The 19,396-nt window shown below is 44.7% G+C and overlaps 1 protein-coding gene and 1 long non-coding RNA gene across 2 annotated transcripts; both read right to left on the reverse strand.

Moving 5' to 3' along the window:
- Positions 1–299: 299 nt before the first annotated feature.
- Positions 300–18,961, reverse strand: LOC136771882 (uncharacterized). The gene is made up of 9 exons (XM_066724438.1): positions 18,905–18,961; positions 17,433–17,494; positions 7,032–7,111; positions 6,441–6,486; positions 5,279–5,360; positions 3,078–3,407; positions 2,364–2,651; positions 1,553–1,849; positions 300–1,071 (listed from the first exon to the last, which is right to left on the reverse strand). Exons 6-9 carry the CDS (start codon positions 3,109–3,111, stop codon positions 572–574), a joined length of 1,119 nt encoding a protein of 372 aa, XP_066580535.1. The 5' UTR covers positions 3,112–3,407; positions 5,279–5,360; positions 6,441–6,486; positions 7,032–7,111; positions 17,433–17,494; positions 18,905–18,961; the 3' UTR covers positions 300–571.
- Positions 9,048–14,275, reverse strand: LOC136771883 (uncharacterized). The gene is made up of 3 exons (XR_010822398.1): positions 14,226–14,275; positions 13,663–13,948; positions 9,048–13,262 (listed from the first exon to the last, which is right to left on the reverse strand). It is a non-coding gene; the product is annotated as an uncharacterized LOC136771883 (long non-coding RNA).
- Positions 18,962–19,396: the final 435 nt, after the last annotated feature.

Below are 19,396 nucleotides of genomic sequence, written 5' to 3' on the forward strand. Positions count from 1 at the left end.
TGTGTGTGTGTGTGTGTGTGTAGTCTGTGTGTAAGATGCGCTGCTCACAGGCCGCTGTGTCCCACATTGAGCGGCGGCTCAGCGACAGTGACGCCATTTTACACGCCGCCGCAGCAGCAGACTGACCTGGCGTGACCAGTCGGCCTTCATATCCTTGCGTGTCGCAGCGAATCACAATCCACGGTCCTGTCGGTATATTCCGATGATATGAAAATACAGCTACAACAAAATGACATTAAAATATTGGTGTGGACTGTGCTGTTTGTTTCCCATTTTCTCTCACAGCTCTGGGCGGCAGACCTGTCACACCCGCTTCACAACAGCAGAGCCAGACATCAGGGTCATTTGTACTAAAGCACTGAACACACAATCACACACAGGCGAAGCGCAGCTGCACATTGAAATGTATTTCCTGAAAAAGACGACAGAAAGCAAAACGGCGTCCCTGTCCTTTTGAACAATCAGCTATTTAGCTCTTTCATCAACCTCCATTACCTATAACATAATTTTGGAAAATTTTGGAATTACTCTGCAAAATATTGCAAAAATTAAAAAGAAGGTGGTTGGATTGCTATGCGTTTGTTCCATCTGATCTGCTATTGTAGTGTTCAGGGGCCGCTCCTGGTGGGGAACCAATTAACCTACTAGTACCAAAATCCACTAATAGGGGATCATTGGAACACAAAGCCTTTCCACCACGACGAGGTGGCGACCCATCGGAAAGGGAAAACTTGAAAGTGTCCGGTCCCTCCTTGGCCTGATCGGGGACTGGCTGGTAGCCTGCTGGATGTGCGTGGCCCTGTCCTGGGTCACCCTCAATGTCGTTGGAGTCGGGGGAGTTGTTTGAGTCAGGAGCTGCAGCTGTTTGTTGAGGGTCCTCTGCAGGGTCCTGTGCATGTGAGTATCGGACACTTCCAGATATTGCTGCCCCCCCTGTCTGTGCTGCTCGCTGTGTACCAGGATTGTTCTGTCCTCTGCAATAAGGATATATCCTCCACCAAGCAATCGCTCCGATCACTGTAATTATCAGTGTTACTATGAGAGCCACAGGCCAGCCAGGGAAGCCAGCAGCTGGAGAGGGGGAAGAGGAAGAAAGAAGAGAAAGATCAGACCCCAGCACCTCACTTCCACACTGAGAGATGCAGGGACTAGAGCCCACACTGCAGCACTGCTGTCAGCTCTGTGACTGTAGAGACGTTTCTGTAAAGATGAGTTTGGTCACAGTGTGAGTGGGCCCTGTGTGACAGTGTGTGCTGCAGATCAGCCCCGTGTTGTGGCTGGACTCCCCTCAGAGCTGCAGCCCTGTGCATCTCGCAGCCGCACACCCTGTCCCCACACCACAGGACAACAGCAACGCACTGCACAGGGTTACAGGTCTGGCTTAAAGCAGGAGGCTCTCAGGGTTGTGCCTCTCAGTGCTGTATATTGATGTCACTCACACTGTATAGCAGCTACTTCCTACATGCTACAAGAGTCATCAGCTGCGAGAGCAAGTTTCAAAATGAGCAACAGACTCATGTAAAACTAATCTACTGGACTGAGACTCACTCACCTTCCTCAGACACAGACACAGAGACGCTGCTGATGGTGCGGTTGGTCCTTGAGTCCCTCACTGTGTAGTTTCCCTGGTCAGCTGCTGTGAGTGAGCGCAGGGTCAGAGAGCCGCTCTGCACTGACACTCTGTGCTCGTACCCAGGGCCAGGGCGGCTCGCTGCGCCCCTCTCCACAGCGCACACTGAGACAGAGGCTCCCTCTCCTGCAGCAGCAAACAGCACCTCCACTGGCTCTGCAGTGAACAGGGGGAGGGAGAGGGCGGTTTCAGACCGCAGGGTGAGGGAGTCTCTGTGAGCTGAGAGGGACAGAGACACAGGACAGGGAGGTCAATGTCAAGACGCTCAGTCAGTCACGTCCTCAGTGTGCTGGCAGGACCGCAGCTCTCTCTCCATAGGGAGTGTGACAGAGCTGCGGATAGGAGGAGTACCGTCCTGAGAGAGGAACAGCCCTGTGTGTGTGTGTGTGTGTGTTGGGGAGGGGGGTCTGGATTCTGTGTCACATTGATGCCAACCATCAGGGACATCTGTCTCTTCAGTGTGAGAGAAGAGCCACACTGAGGACCAGGACTTGTGCTCAACCACACAGAACAGTGCTGCCTGAAGCTGCTCTTGGTGAGCGTGACACTTAGTGATGAAGATATCAGAGTTTATCTGGTATAAAACATTCAGTCAGAGGATAGGTTTGTCATTAGAGGATTCAGGCTCTTCTCTCCAGTAGAGACTGTAAATACAAATACATTTTTCAGGGATTCTTTCCCCACAACTCTGTTCACACAGGTCAGTGAAGAACAGCCCCAGCCCCTGTCCTACCTGTCACAGTGACGTTCACAGTGCTGATGGTCGCTCTGCTCTGGGAGTCCAGCACTGTGTAGGAGCCCTGGTCAGTGAAGGTCAGTGCAGACAGTGTGACCTCCTGCTCCTGCCCTGAGACTCGGGGCCCATAGGCAGGGTCAGGGGTCACGGTGCCGCCCTCTACAGCACACACTAGGAGAGAGGCGCCGGCGCCCGCAGGGTTAAACCACACAGTCACAGCTGCCCTGCTGTACAGACGGAGGCTCAGGGGCTGCCCACAGGAGAGAGAGGCGCTCTCCTCACGGCCTGCAGAGAGAGGACAGGGGAGGACTGGGGATCAGACAGAGGCAGAGCCGGGACACTGGGGCACCACTGTGGGGATGTGTGTGTGTGTGTGTGTGTGTGTGTGTGTGTAAATGTTTGAGAGTGAGAGAGAGAGAGAGACTGGAAATGTGAGTGAGTGTGTGAATGTGAGTGGGAGAGTATTTGAAGAGTGTGTCAGTGAGTGTTTGAGAGTGAGAGTGTGCGAATGTGCGATTTTGAGGGCAGTCTGTGTTTATTTGAATGTGAGTGTATAAGTCTGTGAATGTGTGTTTGATTGTGAGGGTCTGTGTGTTTACAGCACTGAGACTTCAGTTTAGGAGGCAATGTTATTAAATGAAACGGGGAATACAATCTAATCCGGCAAAACGTCCATAATAATAAAAACAAAACTCATGGAATTTGACTTACTCAAGACCCTGACACGCACTTCCCCAAGGAACATGCTCTGTCCTGCTGCACTGACCCTGAAACACTCGTACAGGTCTTCATCAGAGAGCTGGGTGCTGTGAATGGTCAGGGAGAAGTCGCCCGACTCCACGGCTCCTGCAAACTCCACTCTGCCCTCAAAGCCTGTCCGAGCCTCACATCTCCCAGAGCTTGACTCACACACCAGCCTGCCTGGAGTCTGCCAGTACACCTGGACTGTGTGTGTGTGTGTGTGCGCTGATCCATCACAGGGCAGAGTCACAGAGTCCCCCGCTGTCACTGATACTGTCACTGACACGGCACTGGAGAGAGCTGGGGAGAGAAAGGACGAGAGGAAGAGACAATCAGACCAAAATACAGACAAATATTAATACATTTTCCACAACCTATCCACAATATTCCTATATACCATGATGCTTTAAGTACATTATGGGACGAACTTCTGGCAAAATGTAAACAGTCAGTGGCTAACGCTTTGACATCACACAATGTTCAGAGCACAATAAAACTTTAAAAGGATGGGAAGATGATTCACGCAAAATAATACTTGCATTTCAAAAACAGTCAAGTCACTGTATTCTGGCGACGTGTTCCCAGTGATCAGAAATGCACGGAACATAGAATTTATTTGTGAAAAACAGTTACGTCTAAGTCTTGAATACATTTGAATTGGATGTCAGTGAATGTGTTAGTGAAGACATGGAATAAGATTTATTAAGTAATGGGTGTGTGGCGAAGTGAGACTCAGAAAAAGAGACTGAGAGACTGAGACCCAGAAGCACAGACACTTCACTCTGACACAAAATACAGAAAGACAACAGATGGATCTGTTTAACTGCCTGTATATCCATCAGTATTTCTGTGTAAATATATCAGGTGTTCATGTCAAAGACGGTAAAATGGGTTTAATCATTATTTTGAAAATTAGTAAATAGGGTTTATATTGGTTTAATTACCTCTTAATTAAGTTATGGACTGATTGATTTGTTTTCCCTGCTGGAAGGTACTGATGGGGAGGTTTTTGATAAGATGCACCTGAATAAATTAAGGGATTGATAAGGAATAAAAAGGGGGAGTGAAGGCACAGCGAGACAAAGCACGGCAGAGGAGAGACAGCCCAGAGCCTGAGGACAACGCACTACAGCCGCTGGGCTGTGGCCGGGCGTAGGGGATAGAGGGCCGGTGTGCAATGCAGAAACAGGGGAAGCAGTGACGGGACGGGCGGCAGAAGAATGGAAGGGGGAGCGCGATGGTCACTCCAGAGAAGGGAGTGGAGTTTTCCTCTTGATGGATGTGTTGCTGGACTTATTGGAAATCTCAGGACTGGTGTCTGTGTTGACGGTCCCGCGGTCTGAACTTGCTGTGGGGAAAAGTAAGTCTCGGAGGTTTCCTTTCCCTCAGATATAAATAAGGATGGCGTAGTCAGGGTTTATAGGTGATTGTGGTGGGATTTCCTCTCTAGCCCCACCCCCCGTCACATTGCCGTAGTCTTTTTTTTTTTTTTAATACGTTTTTTAATTATGGACAGTGTTCAGTAAAGTTCTTGTAGGGATAATGTACACCTGTTTCATCAATACTATATCTGGATAATTTGAATTTCCATTGAATTAGAACAATGCTGAATATATATATTTATATTTATGTATTTTACTGATGATTTATTTCTCTGTGGAGGTAACTCACACTAAGGAGAAACTGGTGCTGTACATATAAGAAAAAACAAAACAGGTGAACCTATCTGTACTGTACTGTATCTCAAACTTTTTGAATCACCAAGTATGAAATAATCATTATTATTATGGAAGCATATAGTGGATTTTATTCAAATGCTAATGCAAAATGGAACATGATTATGCAATCTCACAATTAAATAATCATGCATCATATATGCACACATTATTTGGGATAAAATGAAAATGAAATGTCTAACATGAATGCTAATGCAATTGTGAAAAGAGGAAAACAGTAATATTGTTTGTTTTACCGTTTAACTCCAGGAAGAAAATAATAATACAAATCACTATCTTGCATTTACAGAAATTCCTGGGGAAGACTTTATATATTGATCCTGAGCCCTAACACACACACTGCACAGTAAGCACGCTCAGCAAGAGCCAATCACAGAGCTGCAGCCAAACCACAGCACAAACTCTTGTCAATGCATCTTTTAAATCAGAACCCACCGCAACACAGGGACAAGATGCAGGCACACGGCCACAACACAGGGCCAGGGCCAGGACAGAGGGACACATTCTTCAGGGACTCCTGTAGAGAACGAGATGAGAGAGTCAGGGGTGTGGATGACTGGAGCGCAGAGCTGGACTGGAGCAGAACCCGCAGTTTAAACAGCCCGGTCCCGAGGGACGGACACTGTGTCTCACTGCAGCACTGAGACGTCCAGCTCATCAATCTTAATCAACATAAAACTGCAACTGCGGGAGTAGACTAATTTGGCCTCCTGTCCACTCCGCTTCCTCCAGAGCCACGAAAAGCAAGAAGCTGCAACTACAGGAGTAAAGTGACATGTTTTGTCCAAAGACATACAATCCGATAAAAATAAAGATTTAAAAGTGATATGCAAATGACCCTATTGGATTTTTTTTTTTTTATATATAAAGTTGCTAACTTAAAACACAGACTTCAAGAGGAGCAATTGATGTACCCTATATAGAATCAAATAAATATTTAAAAGAACAATGTGTAAATGACTGTTACAGCTTGTGTTACAAACATGTAAAATGTCCGCAACTCGATGTTTTAGATGCACCAGAGTCTTCAAACAGGTCTGCTCAAACAATTAAATGTAATAAACATTGTATTTAATTTGGTCACTCTTCAAGCTGAGCCAAAACATGGACATATCGCAATGCATTGTGGGTATTACATTTTAATCCAGTCACTATTTTTGCGCTGCTTTAAGCAATGCAAAGCATTCAAGTATTCAAATATTGATAAAGGATTGTTTATCAACAATATAATGAAATTATATTTAATTTTGGCATTAAAAAACTATGATGCTCAGAAGCAAATTCAGTTTGGATGAGAAAAAAAGCTTGTTTTGTTTAACAACTTGTGTATTGTTTTCATTACGGCACGACAAGTTCACTAAATTTTGTAACACAATACCCCGATATTGTTTGAATTCCAACATATGTGTTGTCTGGTATTTTGGCATTCATACAGACTGCTGTCCCTTCAGCTTTAGAGACCAGAACCACTGAGAGCAGAACCTCTGAACACAGACAGTCTAGAACTAGAGCTGTGAGTGTAGAGAGGGAGAAAGAGAGAGACGTTAAAACACACCACTGAATAACAGTAGAAATAAGCTGAATTCAGCAAACATACCTTTTTTTTCAGGTGGATCAAGTGTGGCTGTCTGGATGATCGAGTCCTACATGAAAATAAATAAAATAAACATACATACAACCACAAGTGCTGTGTAAATACCCATGAGTGGGACATGGACAGCTGACATCGTTACTCTGGCCTGGGCTGGCGAGGCTCGTGTGTGCGTTTCGTTGCTCGCTGTGTTGCTGTGTGGGGTTGTGTCAGCTGGGGAAGTGTGTGCGCAGGTTTGGACACAAGGACACAGTTCTGCTGTTTTGTTCTGAATGCTGAGCTGATGCCAATGAGAAACAGATACACACACAGCCACACATACATACACACACACATACACACACACAATCACACACACACACACACACACACACACACACTATACGGTGTCCTGCTGCAGTTGCCCGTCTCTTTGGACTGCCTGTGTGAAATATCTGCCCATGTGACTGGACTGACTGTTGTCTGTCTGTCTGTCTGGTTCTTATGTTGACTAACAGAGGGGGGTGGGGGGACAGAAATAGAAATACATATAACTGCCAGTTCCCAATGAAAATTACAGGGTAGCTGTAGTGTCACACGGTCAGTGGCTTCACTCACCTGCCTCCTTTACCCGGGCTGGGCACCGGCAGCACAGGGAGAGCGACTGTGCTGGCGGAGTTAAGGACACCGAGACATACCTGTGGAGAGAGAGACCCCATTAGTGCTGCTGCCCCTCACACTCGATACCTTCCCCCCTCTGGACAATTACAGACACACCAGAGCACATCAGCACACATCTCTTATGATTTTAGATATTGTATTAACGTTAACTATAAAGAAAATACTTATTAACGACCCACAGTCATATCTGTAATAGTAATCATACCTCACAAACATTGTATCATGGTAATGAAATAGTAATAAACAAAACTAAAAACTAAAAATCAACATTTCATGATCGTTATGCCCAGGGGCGTCATGAAGCTAAATGCTTTGGGGGGGGCACAGTCAGAAAACAACTTACGATTGTTACAAAAGGCTGGTATTTGATGCTGAAACATATTCGATTGGGGTTTGCTAAGGGTCGGCATCTAACACTGCTGGAGTGGGACTCTCTTATATATTCATCTATTGTTAGTTGAGCTTTTGTCACAATTATACTTGTCTCTGATTCTGATTACTAAAAAAAAAACTCTTTAAAAATGGTGTGCATACAATATTGTACAAACTATTAGAACAGTTACTGCAACCGAGCTTTTAGTCCCACTGAACAGTAACCACCTCCCACCTGTCTGAGCCTCACTGGTGCTGCTTGTGATACTAGAGCTGCTTCAGACCCCGTCTCTCTCAGGGACTCTAACTCTGTCTGCATGGAGCCCTTTCTATTCTCACCTCTTGCCAGTTGATCTTCTGGCTCAATCAAGTCTCTGTTTCTGATCATTAAAAAAAGTCCTTAAAAACTGTTTGCATAATGCCTTGTACAAACTATAGGAAGAATTAAGTCAATGTAATTGCAACTGAAGCTTTTACAAATATCCTCTTTACTTTACCACTAAAGCATGTATTTGGTTGTGTTGCTCTATTTCTGTTTTAACTGTATCACCTAAACAACAATCTCCACCTCCTACCTGTGTGACCCTCACTGGGGCTGCTACTGATACTACAGCTGGTTTAAAGGGAGACTTCAGTTACAGGGGCTTTACAAATAAATACAATGAATATGCTTTAATATACAGCTCTGGAAAAAAGAAGAGACCACTGCAAAATTATCTCTGGTTTTACTATTTATACGTATGTGTTTGGGTAAAATGAACATTTTTGTTTTATTCTGTAAACTACTGACATTTCTCCCAAATTCCAAATAAAAATATGAATGGAATGGAATGGCTGCCATACATGTAGAGAAGCTGAATTTATGAAATTTTACAGTGGTCTCTTATTTTTTTCCAGAGCTAATTCATTTAAACAACAAATACTGAATGTACAGTTTCTGTCACTAAACCCCACTGTAGTCTGTGAAGGACGTGAATAATTCTGGAGGCAACTGTACCTGTTGGCCTAGTTAGTAGTATTACTAGATGTAACTTTTTTATTGATTCTCTGTTAAGTTGAGGAATTGAAATGCAGGAAAAGCATCTCAACACTTAAATAATAATAAAGTACCAAAAGTAAAATGATTGACACCAATTTATACTGTACACCAGTTACCCAAAAACATTAGCTTTACTGATTTTTTTTTAAATAATTTTGCATTTTTGTAAAAACACGTTTATTGACTTGTGACTTCTTTATAAAACAACGTCTATTTTAATGTACTTAAATATTGTTTTAAGCAGATTGCATACTTATTAAAAACAGAACATTAGCACAAAAACATGAAATTTCAGAACAAAAACAAAACGGAAGAAACGGGACAATATTCATGTTTCAAACTGCCTCTGAATAAACAAGAAATTAAGAAACGCCGCCTGCGCCAGGTACACTCAATGACGCGCATGCGCTGATTAAGGGTCTGTTTGCTAAATTGCATACTGTAGCTCTTGTGGCGAGGGATCATCTAAAATAAATCATATTTACTGTAATGTCTCTACATAGGTCAGACATACAAAATAACAGGAGAAAGCAACCCTTGGAACGCTGACAACCCAGACCAATACTGTTTATTAGGTAGTAGTATTTTACATTTTACAGATAAAAACATTCAAAATTGTAATACTTATGATTAAAAACAAATTTAAATCAATTGCTAAAATCACTAAAAAAAAATTAAATCTCAAAGTGATTAAATTCAAAATAACTGAACATGTGCATAAAAAGAAAGACAAATGTGCTAAAAGCAAACCTGCTAACCAACAAAAAATGTCAAATAGGTAATATCGTTGTACACCAACATTTCACTTCAGTACAGCTCTACACCGTCTTTTCAGCTTCACGAGAACCTTCTCCTCATCTAGTTTGTGGCCAGGGGGGTCTTATGCATACTTTCAGGGGTATGTTACTCAAAACTCCCTTGTAGAGGTAGAGGCAGAGGACCCCAAATGTGTGGCATAGGGGACAACACTTTGAGTGAGAAATACCAGTTCAAATCAATAGTTCCCCAGGATAACACTATTTTACTTTAGAAGGGGACACCTTTCTTCTGTCAATTGGACCTAAAATGGTTCTGGGGACTTTCTTCTCAATATTGGAAACACCCCTTGGAAAGCTAACAGCCCAATCTAAGACACAAAGCTCTGGCACTGGGGACACTATTCCCAGTATTCTGTTCCCAGTCCCACAAATAGCTCCCCAGCATGACACTAGTGTGGGTTTAAAGGGGATCCTTTCTACTATCCAAAGGACCTACAATGGTTGTGGGGACGTTCTTTTAATTAATAAAAAGCCAGCCACTGAACGCTCACACTCCAATTACATTTAGGCATGGGGGACACCCGTTTGTGTGACTATTCCCAGTTTCACAAATTGCTCCCCAACATAAAACTACTGTACTTGAAAAGGAAACCCTTTCTACTGTCAAAGGGAGCAGGAATGGTTTTGGGGACTTTTTTAAAAATATTTGAAAACAAAGGAAAAAATGGATCACATGCCACAGGTTAACAACCAGTCCAGTCAAACCCTAAGAGAGATCAGGATAAATGAGGAGGAGGTACTAAAGGGACTAGCAGAATTAAAAACCAACAAATCACCTGGGCCAGATGGGATATTTCCAACAGTATGTAACCCTCAGAGCCCCACTCCCCCATTTTCATATGTTTACAGTTAACAAAGGTTAAAGGCAGGTATTTTACATAGAATTACTGAGCACCAACTGGAGATTCAGAAAATAACATAAGTAATTGTTTGCCCCAACAAAAGTCTGTACAGATGTCAAAAACGTAAAGAAAACTAAAGGAGCTTATAAGAAATAACTACATTTATTGGAAATATTATACTTTTTAAGTGCTTCAAATACTTGACACAATTTCAAAATCTGACCCAGCTGGGTATGATCTTGTGTAAAAAAATACTATGACTCACATTTGACCTGCAGAACAAACAATACAGCCATTTATATTCGACTACCAACAGCTGCAATAACTACACTGCAGTGTATATACAATCAGACACAGGGAAACATAATTCAGACACCTGTCTTTTGAATAGTGTCACTTTAGTCATCATCACTTGCACAGTTTCTGTCTATGCACATGTCCATGTCTTCTTGCAGTGCACATTATACTGCTGTGAACACACGTGTATGGTTTGCTTGTGAGCAGCCAGGTGTTTCATATTTGTGTCAGGTTGCATTTGTCTACATAGTCTTTGGTTTCCTCGGTTTGGCCGGTGCTGCTCTGCCTGTACGTGCCAACAGTGAGTGACGGGCGTTTGAGCCAATGAGAGGCCGTGCTCGCGTAACATTTGTCAACAGTTAAAGATAGTATTTCAGCGCTGTTTGTTTGGTCTTGTGTTCAAGTCTTTAACTGAATCACGTCTTTGAGTGTCCATCTGTGTGTAAGATGCGTGTGTGTGTAGTCTGTGTGTGTGTAAGATGCGTGTGTGTGGTCTGTGTAAGATGCGTGTGTGTGTGGTCTGTGTGTAAGATGTGTGTGTGTGTGGTCTGTGTGTAAGATGTGTGTGTGTGGTCTGTGTGTAAGATGCATGTGTGTGGTCTGTGTAAGATGCGTGTGTGTGGTCTGTGTGTAAGATGCGTGTGTGTGGTCTGTGTGTGTGGTCTGTGTGTAAGATGCGTGTGTGTGGTCTGTGTGTGTGGTCTGTGTGTAAGATGCGTGTGTGTGGTCTGTGTGTGTGGTCTGTGTGTAAGATGCGTGTGTGTGGTCTGTGTAAGATGCGTGTGTGTGGTCTGTGTGTAAGATGCGTGTGTGTGGTCTGTGTGTAAGATGCGTGTGTGTGGTCTGTGTGTGTGGTCTGTGTGTAAGATGCGTGTGTGTGGTCTGTGTAAGATGTGTGTGTGTGGTCTGTGTGTAAGATGCGTGTGTGTGGTCTGTGTGTGTGGTCTGTGTGTAAGACGCGTGTGTGTGGTCTGTGTGTGTGGTCTGTGTGTAAGATGCGTGTGTGTGGTCTGTGTGTGTGGTCTGTGTGTAAGATGCGTGTGTGTGTTCCGTGTGTGTGGTCTGTGTGTAAGATGCGTGTGTGTGGTCTGTGTGTAAGATGCGTGTGTGTGGTCTGTGTAAGATGCGTGTGTGTGGTCTGTGTGTAAGATGCGTGTGTGTGGTCTGTGTAAGATGCGTTTGTGTGGTCTGTGTGTAAGATGCGTGTGTGTGTGGTCTGTGTGTAAGATGCGCTGCTCACAGGCCGCTGTGTCCCACATTGAGCGGCGGCTCAGCGACAGTGACGCCATTTTACACGCCGCCGCAGCAGCAGACTGACCTGGCGTGACCAGTTGGCCTTCATATCCTTGCGTGTCGCAGCGAATCACAATCCACGGTCCTGTCGGTATATTCCGATGATATGAAAATACAGCTACAACAAAATGAAAATAAAATATTCGTGTGGACTGTGCTGTTTGTTTCCCGTTTTCTCTTACACCTTCAGCCTGGAGAAAATGGCGCGCTGCGCATCCGGGTGACAGACCTGTCACATCCGCTTCACAACAGCAGAGCCAGACATCAGGGTCATTTGTACTAAAGCACTGAACACACAATCACACACAGGCGAAGCGCAGCTGCACATTGAAATGTATTTCCTGAAAAAGACGACAGAAAACAAAACGGCGTCCCTGTCCTTTTGAACAATCAGCTATTTAGCTCTTTCATCAACCTCCATTACCTATAACATAATTTTGGAAATTTTTGGAATTACTCTGCAAAATATTGCAAAAATTAAAAAGAAGGGGGTTGGATTGCTATGCGTTTGTTCCATCTGATCTGCTATTGTAGTGTTCAGGGGCCGCTCCTGGTGGGGAACCAATTAACCTACTAGTACCAAAATCCACTAATAGGGGATCATTGGAACACAAAGCCTTTCCACCACGACGAGGTGGCGACCCATCGGAAAGGGAAAATACTGTTTTATTGTTTATAGTATTTTACATTACATAAAAAAAACAATTCAAATTTTTAATACTTATGATTAAAAACTTTTAAAATACAATTCTTAAGATCACTTAAAATTTTTAAAATCTTTGTGATTTAACAAAACCAAAAAAAAACTTAACTTTAAATAAACAAGTGCACAAAACAACAAAACAAACGTGATTAAAGCAAAACTGCTAACCAACATAAAAGTCAAATACATTGAAAATAACTGAAAATGCATTGGACAAAATAAAGAAACAATTAAAAAGGTAAGGGAAAGGGAAAACTTGAAAGTGTCCGGTCCCTCCTTGGCCTGATTGGGGACTGGCTGGTAGCCTGCTGGATGTGCGTGGCCCTGTCCTGGGTCACCCTCAATGTCGTTGGAGTCGGGGGAGTTGTTTGAGTCAGGAGCTGCAGCTGTTTGTTGAGGGTCCTCTGCAGGGTCCTGTGCATGTGAGTATCGGACACTTCCAGATATTGCTGCCCCCCCTGTCTGTGCTGCTCGCTGTGCACCAGGATTGTTCTGTCCTCTGCAATAAGGATATATCCTCCACCAAGCAATCGCTGCGATCACTGTAATTATCAGTTGAGTCCCTCACTGTGTAGTTTCCCTGGTCAGCTGCTGTGAGTGAGCGCAGGGTCAGAGAGCCGCTCTGCACTGACACTCTGTGCTCGTACCCGGGGCCAGGGCGGCTCGCTGCGCCCCTCTCCACAGCGCACACTGAGACAGAGGCTCCCTCTCCTGCAGCAGCAAACAGCACCTCCACTGGCTCAGCAGTGAACAGGCGGAGGGAGAGGGCGGCTCCAGACCGCAGGGTGAGGGAGTCTCTGTGAGCTGAGAGGGACAGAGACACAGGACAGGGAGGTCAATGTCAAGACGCTCAGTCAGTCACGTCCTCAGTGTGCTGGCAGGACCGCAGCTCTCTCTCCATAGGGAGTGTGACAGAGCTGCGGATAGGAGGAGTACCGTCCTGAGAGAGGAACAGCCCTGTGTGTGTGTGTGTGTGTTGGGGAGGGGGGTCTGGATTCTGTGTCACATTGATGCCAACCATCAGGGACATCTGTCTCTTCAGTGTGAGAGAAGAGCCACACTGAGGACCAGGACTTGTGCTCAACCACACAGAACAGTGCTGCCTGAAGCTGCTCTTGGTGAACGTGACACTTATTGATGAAGATGTCTGAGCATTTTTTGTATAAAAACCTGTAACCAGAAACAGCCCCAGCCCCTGTCCTACCTGTCACAGTGACGTTCACAGTGCTGATGGTCGCTCTGCTCTGGGAGTCCAGCACTGTGTAGGAGCCCTGGTCAGTGAAGGTCAGTGCAGACAGTGTGACCTCCTGCTCCTGCCCTGAGACTCGGTGCCCATAGGCAGGGTCAGGGGTCGGTGCCGCCCTCTACAGCACACACTGGGAGAGAGGCGCCGGCGCCCGCAGGGTTAAACCACACAGTCACAGCTGCCCTGCTGTACAGACAGAGGCTCAGGGGCTGCCCATAGGAGAGAGAGGCGCTCTCCTCACGGCCTGCAGAGAGAGGACAGGGGAGGACTGGGGATCAGACAGAGGCAGAGCCGGGACACTGGGGCACCACTGTGGGGATGTGTGTGTGTGTGTGTGTGTGTGTGTAAATGTTTGAGAGTGAGAGAGAGAGAGAGACTGGAAATGTGAGTGAGTGTGTGAATGTGAGTGGGAGAGTATTTGAAGAGTGTGTCAGTGAGTGTTTGAGAGTGAGAGTGTGCGAATGTGTGATTTTGAGGGCAGTGTGTTTATTTGAATGTGAGTGTATAAGTCTGCGTCTCACCTCTGCACCGACACGTCCAGCTCGTCAATCTTAATCAACATAAAACTCTAGTCAGCAATGGGGGCGGGGTTTCTGGGCTGGGCCGGGAAACGGTATTCCACCTCACCGTGCTGACTTTTTGACACTGGCAATTTAAAATATTATATATATATTTTTTTTAAATTGTGCTTAAAAAACTGCAGCCAAAATAAATAAACTTGTGAGATTGGACTAGGTGTCTGTCAGGACGCTCACAGCTGTAGCATCAACACATTTCCAGAACAACGGCCGTTGAGCGGACCTGTTTGAAGACATTCCAGTCCACTCTAGTGCTTCACTTGCAGGAAGCAAAGTGCAACGTTGTAACACTTTGAACAAACAATTTGCAATAGTCACCTCATTCTTTTAAATCCTTATTTTATTTGGGTTGTGTTTATTTGTTAATATTACTTTTATTTGGTAATTCTGTAGTTCTAGTGTTTGTTTGAAACTAAAACTGTGTCACCGGCACAGCCCCACAGGGAGAGCTGAGGAGTTTTGCCCCCCCCCCAGTGCAGGTTCCTGGCTGTGAGAGACCTGTGGAGAGAGAGACCCCATTAGTGCTGCTGCCCCTCACACTCGTTACCGTCCCCCTCTGGGACAATTACCAAACCACAGCCCCCCCACAGGGCTCAGAGGTTTAGTCTTCTCTTCTGCACAGAGAGACAGTCAGTGCACTGACACAGACACACCAGAGCACATCAACACACATCTCTTATGATTATGGACACTCTCACAATCATGAGTCACACTGCGGCTCCGCTGGGTCTCTGATCAAAGAAACACAGACAGCGCAGATACAAACACGGGCCCACTGTGCGTCTGCTGTACACAAGGCACAGAAACGCTAATACATGCAATGGAAACATGGCTGTAACCTGGATTCACAGCCTCTTATTCACTCAGTCTGCTTCTGCCTCATAGTTAGGGCTGTCAGTCAATTCAAATATTTGATCGGTCAATCCGTTGATTAATTAGTAGATTAAAGTGCTTGTGCCACACAGTAATACTTTAATAAATACTAGGCATTGATATTACAGTATAACACTGACCGGGAATGCACAACAAGAGCCAGAGCCAGCAGCCATGAAGTGTTGCTTCACTCGTTTCACTGTGTGCATTAGTAATATGAACTGGAAGTGAGATGCACTCCACTATGACTCGATCCAACACTGTGCGTTGCATTCGCTGTGTTCTAGATGTTGGAACTGTGCGGAGACCTCTGCTGCAGGTCTGGTGGGGTGTGTGTGTGTATTAGAGCCCAGTGTGACTCGACTATACAAACACTTAAGGATTTTCAATACATTAATACCTAGTGTCACCCGGTCGATGTCTCCCATCACCTCCTTACTCCTTCTCCAGGACTGGCAATTTGTGGATGGGGGGGGCATGGGGGGAATGGGGGGTACTGGGGCTGGGCCGAAAAACAGTAAACACTGGCAATTTAAACAATATTAAAATTATATAGTAAGAAATTATATATATATATATAATTTCTTACGATATAATTTAAGTGTGTATAGCTCAACGAGGCCACTCCAAGTTCAGAAATCAATGTTAAGTGGTCTCCTAATTTTTTCCAGAGCATACAGCTCTGGAAAAAATTAGGAGACCACTACAAAGTTAAAAGTTTCTCTGGTTTTACTATTTATAGGTATGTGTTTGGGTAAGATTAAGATTTTTAATTCTATAAACTACTGACAACATTTCTGCCAAATTCCAAATAAAAATATTGTAATTTAGAGCATTTACTTGCAGAAAATGACAACTGGTCAAAATTACAGAAAAGATGCAGTGTTGTCAGACCTCAAATAATGCAAAGAAAATAAGTTCATATTCATTTTTAAACAACACAATACTAAGGTTTTAACTTTGGAAGAGTTCAGAAATCAATATCTGGTGGAATAACCCTGAGTTTCAATCACAGCTTTCATGCGTCTTGGCATGCTCTCCACCAGTCTTTCACATTGATGTTGGGTGACTTTATGCCACTCCTGGCGCAACAATTCAAGCAGCTCAGCTTTGTTTGATGGCTTGTGACCATCCATCTTCGTCTTGATCACATTCCAGAGGTTTTCAATGGGGTTCAGGTCTGGAGATTGGGCTGGCCATGACAAGGTCTTGATCTGGTGGTCCTCCATCCACACCTTGATTGACCTGTGTGTGTGGCATGGACCATTGTCCTGCTGGAAAACCCAATCCTCAGAATTGGGGAACATTGTCAGAGCAGAAGGAAGCAAGTTTTCTTCCAGGACAACCTTGTACATGGCTTGATTCATGTGTCCTTCACAAAGACAAATCTGCCCTATTCCAGCCTCGCTGAAGCAACCCCAGATCATCACCGATCCTCCATCAGATTCAACACTGGTTGCGAGACACTGTGTGTTGCAGGCCTCTCCAGGTATCTGTCTAACCATTAGACGACCAGGTGCTGGGCAAAGCTGAAAACTGGACTCACCAGAGAAGATGACCTTACTCCAGTCCTCTACAGTCCAATCCTTATGATCTTTTGCAAACCTCAGCCTGGCTCTTCTTTGCTTTTCATTGATGAAGGGCTTTTTTCTAGCTTTGCACGACTTCAGCCCTGCACCTAGGAGCCTGTTTCTAACTGTCCTTGACGTGCACTTCACCCCAGCTGCCATTTGCCATTCTTTTTGTAGGTCACTTGATGACATCTTACGATTGTTGAGTGACATTCGAATGAGTTGGTAGTCATCCCAGTCAGTGGAGAGTTGTTTTCGCCCTCTGCCGGTCTGTAGCTCTGTTGTCCCCAATGTCTGTTGCTTGACCTTGTTCTTATGAACCGCCGTCTTTGAAATTTTAAGGAAGGAAGCAACCTGACGCTCACTGTATCCCTCTGCCAGTAAAGCCAGAATTGAACCCTTGCTTTCCTGACTCAAAACTTTCCTTTTCAACTCTTTTGGCATGGTTGTAAATTATTTTTTTATTCCAATTACTTTTGAGGTACTACTAGCACTGGTCCTATTGCAAGAGGATAGTGATGACCACAACAGTGGTTTTAATACTTTTCCTCGTTAATGAAGATTTGGTTCAGGTGATCACCTAATCAGGAATTCAACAGACACTGGAATGGAATGGCTGCCATACATGTAGAGATGCGGATTTACGAAAAATGTGCAGTGGTCTCTCAGTTTTAGTATGTATAAATATATAAAAATATTGCGTCACCGGCACAGCCCCAGCTGGGGATTTTAGGCTCCCCCCCAACTGTGCAGGACCCAGAGACAGACCTGTGGAGAGAGAGACCCCATTAGTGCTGCTGCCCCTCACACTCGATACCTTCCCCCTCTGGGACAATTACCAAACCACAGCCCCCCCACAGGGCTCAGAGGTTTAGTCTTCTCTTCTGCACAGAGAGACAGTCAGTGCACTGACACAGACACACCAGAGCACATCAACACACATCTCTTATGATTATGGACTCTCTCACACACACAGCAGGTCATTGTGGAAGTACCGAAGCGCTTACACTGATCTTGTCTGCAGATAACGGCACAATACAGGCGTGTGGACGTGGGGTAATACTGAATTGTACACATTATACACTGGGTGAGGTTTGCTGCCAGTGATGGTAAGGACTGCCCCTCTGCTGTTCTCCTCCCCACCCCCTGGTCCTTCTCCTCTGTCCCACTCCTGATACGAGTTTGTACATTCAGTCCCAGACTCGAATAACTCGCTTCCCAAATCCTACACAAGACCAGCACAGTGAAACAGAAATACTCCTGAGTGCTGGTGTGTGAGGCGCCCTGTCCCTCAATGGCGCCGCGCATCCCTGCAGCCCCGCCGCCTCTCGCAGCATCTCCTGCAGCCTCCACACCGCACTGCGCATGCCCGGACGCGTCCGCCACTGGAAACGTGGCATGAGCGGCACTGTGACGCCCCACGAAATACGACCTCCTGATTGGCTGCTGGAGTCAAGTGTTATCGACCAATAGCGGTTCTAGAAAAGTATCCTCGGCTGAGCAAGACCGTTATGTATTTTTCGTGCAGAAAAGCCTGTCTGCCTGCAGCACACGAAGTGCGTTAATGAAACAATCATGATAACGGGTCACAATGAGTTGACTAAACGGTGTTTTTCAGCGAATCATATATACATTATTTCATGATTTGCGCTGGATTACCTGCACCCGCCCCAGCGCTCTTGTTTTGCACAGATTTATCCCCACCCTGTTTTCATCTGGCATCGAAAATGTAATTATATTTTAATCTCAATAACGTAATTTTAATGTCAAAATACAGTTACGTATACAAAATACAACATGACTATGCATAACCGTCAAAAGACATAATGCAACAAATTTAATATAACTGACAGCATAGCACCATGCACAGCATTATAGCTACAGTAAGGACATTTATTGTTTTATTGTTTAAAGTATTTTACATTCAAAAAAATGTAAAACATACACAATTTTAATACTCGATTAAAACTGTTTAAATCCATTTCTAAACTCATTTAAAAACTTTTTAAGCCCTAAAGTGTTTGAAGAAAAAAGGAAATCGCAAATAAATTCTAAGTGAATGTATGCATTAAAGCATAAAAACGATTCAATTCGTGAACAAATGGCAAACTGCCAAAACAACAAAATTGAACAAAACAGTCAAATGCATCAGATCAATCAAAACGTATCTTTACATACCTAGACACTCTACTCTTCTGTGACTCCACACTGTTCCGAAAGTAACCACGTCACAGAGCATGACGTCGTCCCTCCACCGCCCTATAAAAACCCCGCCCACAAGCCCCGCCCACGCTGGCACCGAGGCGCCCCATTGGTCAGCGCTCTGCGCACTAGAGACGCGATGATCAGAGTAGAGAATAGATAGAGAGCTTCACGGCACTTTTGTATGTAAAGAGTTACGCCATCTTGACTAGGATTAGTGCTTTGTACGATTCAGCATTCAGGGAGCAGTAACTGTAAATCATTTCCCAAGAAAGGCTTCACAATAATTTGTTACGTGGCCAATCACCTGCAGAAGACACTTGTCAGTAATTCTGTATGTGGCCAATCACCTTCCTCATTTATAAAACTAAGGCAAAAGAAAAAACGAAGAGGAGGGAGGAAACTCCTATTGTGATTCTTTTTTCGAAGAATTGGCGTTGATGTTTGTAAATGGTAGCTAGTGTTGAG

The sequence above is a fragment of the Amia ocellicauda genome, chromosome 15 (genome assembly GCF_036373705.1).
Source record: "Amia ocellicauda isolate fAmiCal2 chromosome 15, fAmiCal2.hap1, whole genome shotgun sequence".
NCBI classification, from domain to species: Eukaryota; Metazoa; Chordata; class Actinopteri; order Amiiformes; family Amiidae; genus Amia; species Amia ocellicauda.

Excerpts from the sequence above, each read along its gene's own strand:
- LOC136771882 (XM_066724438.1), bottom strand. The coding sequence starts at position 3,111 with ATGTTCCTTGGGGAAGTGCGTGTCAGGGTCTTGA. Across the intron at positions 2,652-3,077 it reads AGTGCGTGTCAGGGTCTTGA|GCCGTGAGGAGAGCGCCTCT; the intron begins GTAAGTCAAATT and ends CTCTCTCTGCAG. Across the intron at positions 1,072-1,552 it reads TGTGTCTGTGTCTGAGGAAG|CTGCTGGCTTCCCTGGCTGG; the intron begins GTGAGTGAGTCT and ends CCCCCTCTCCAG.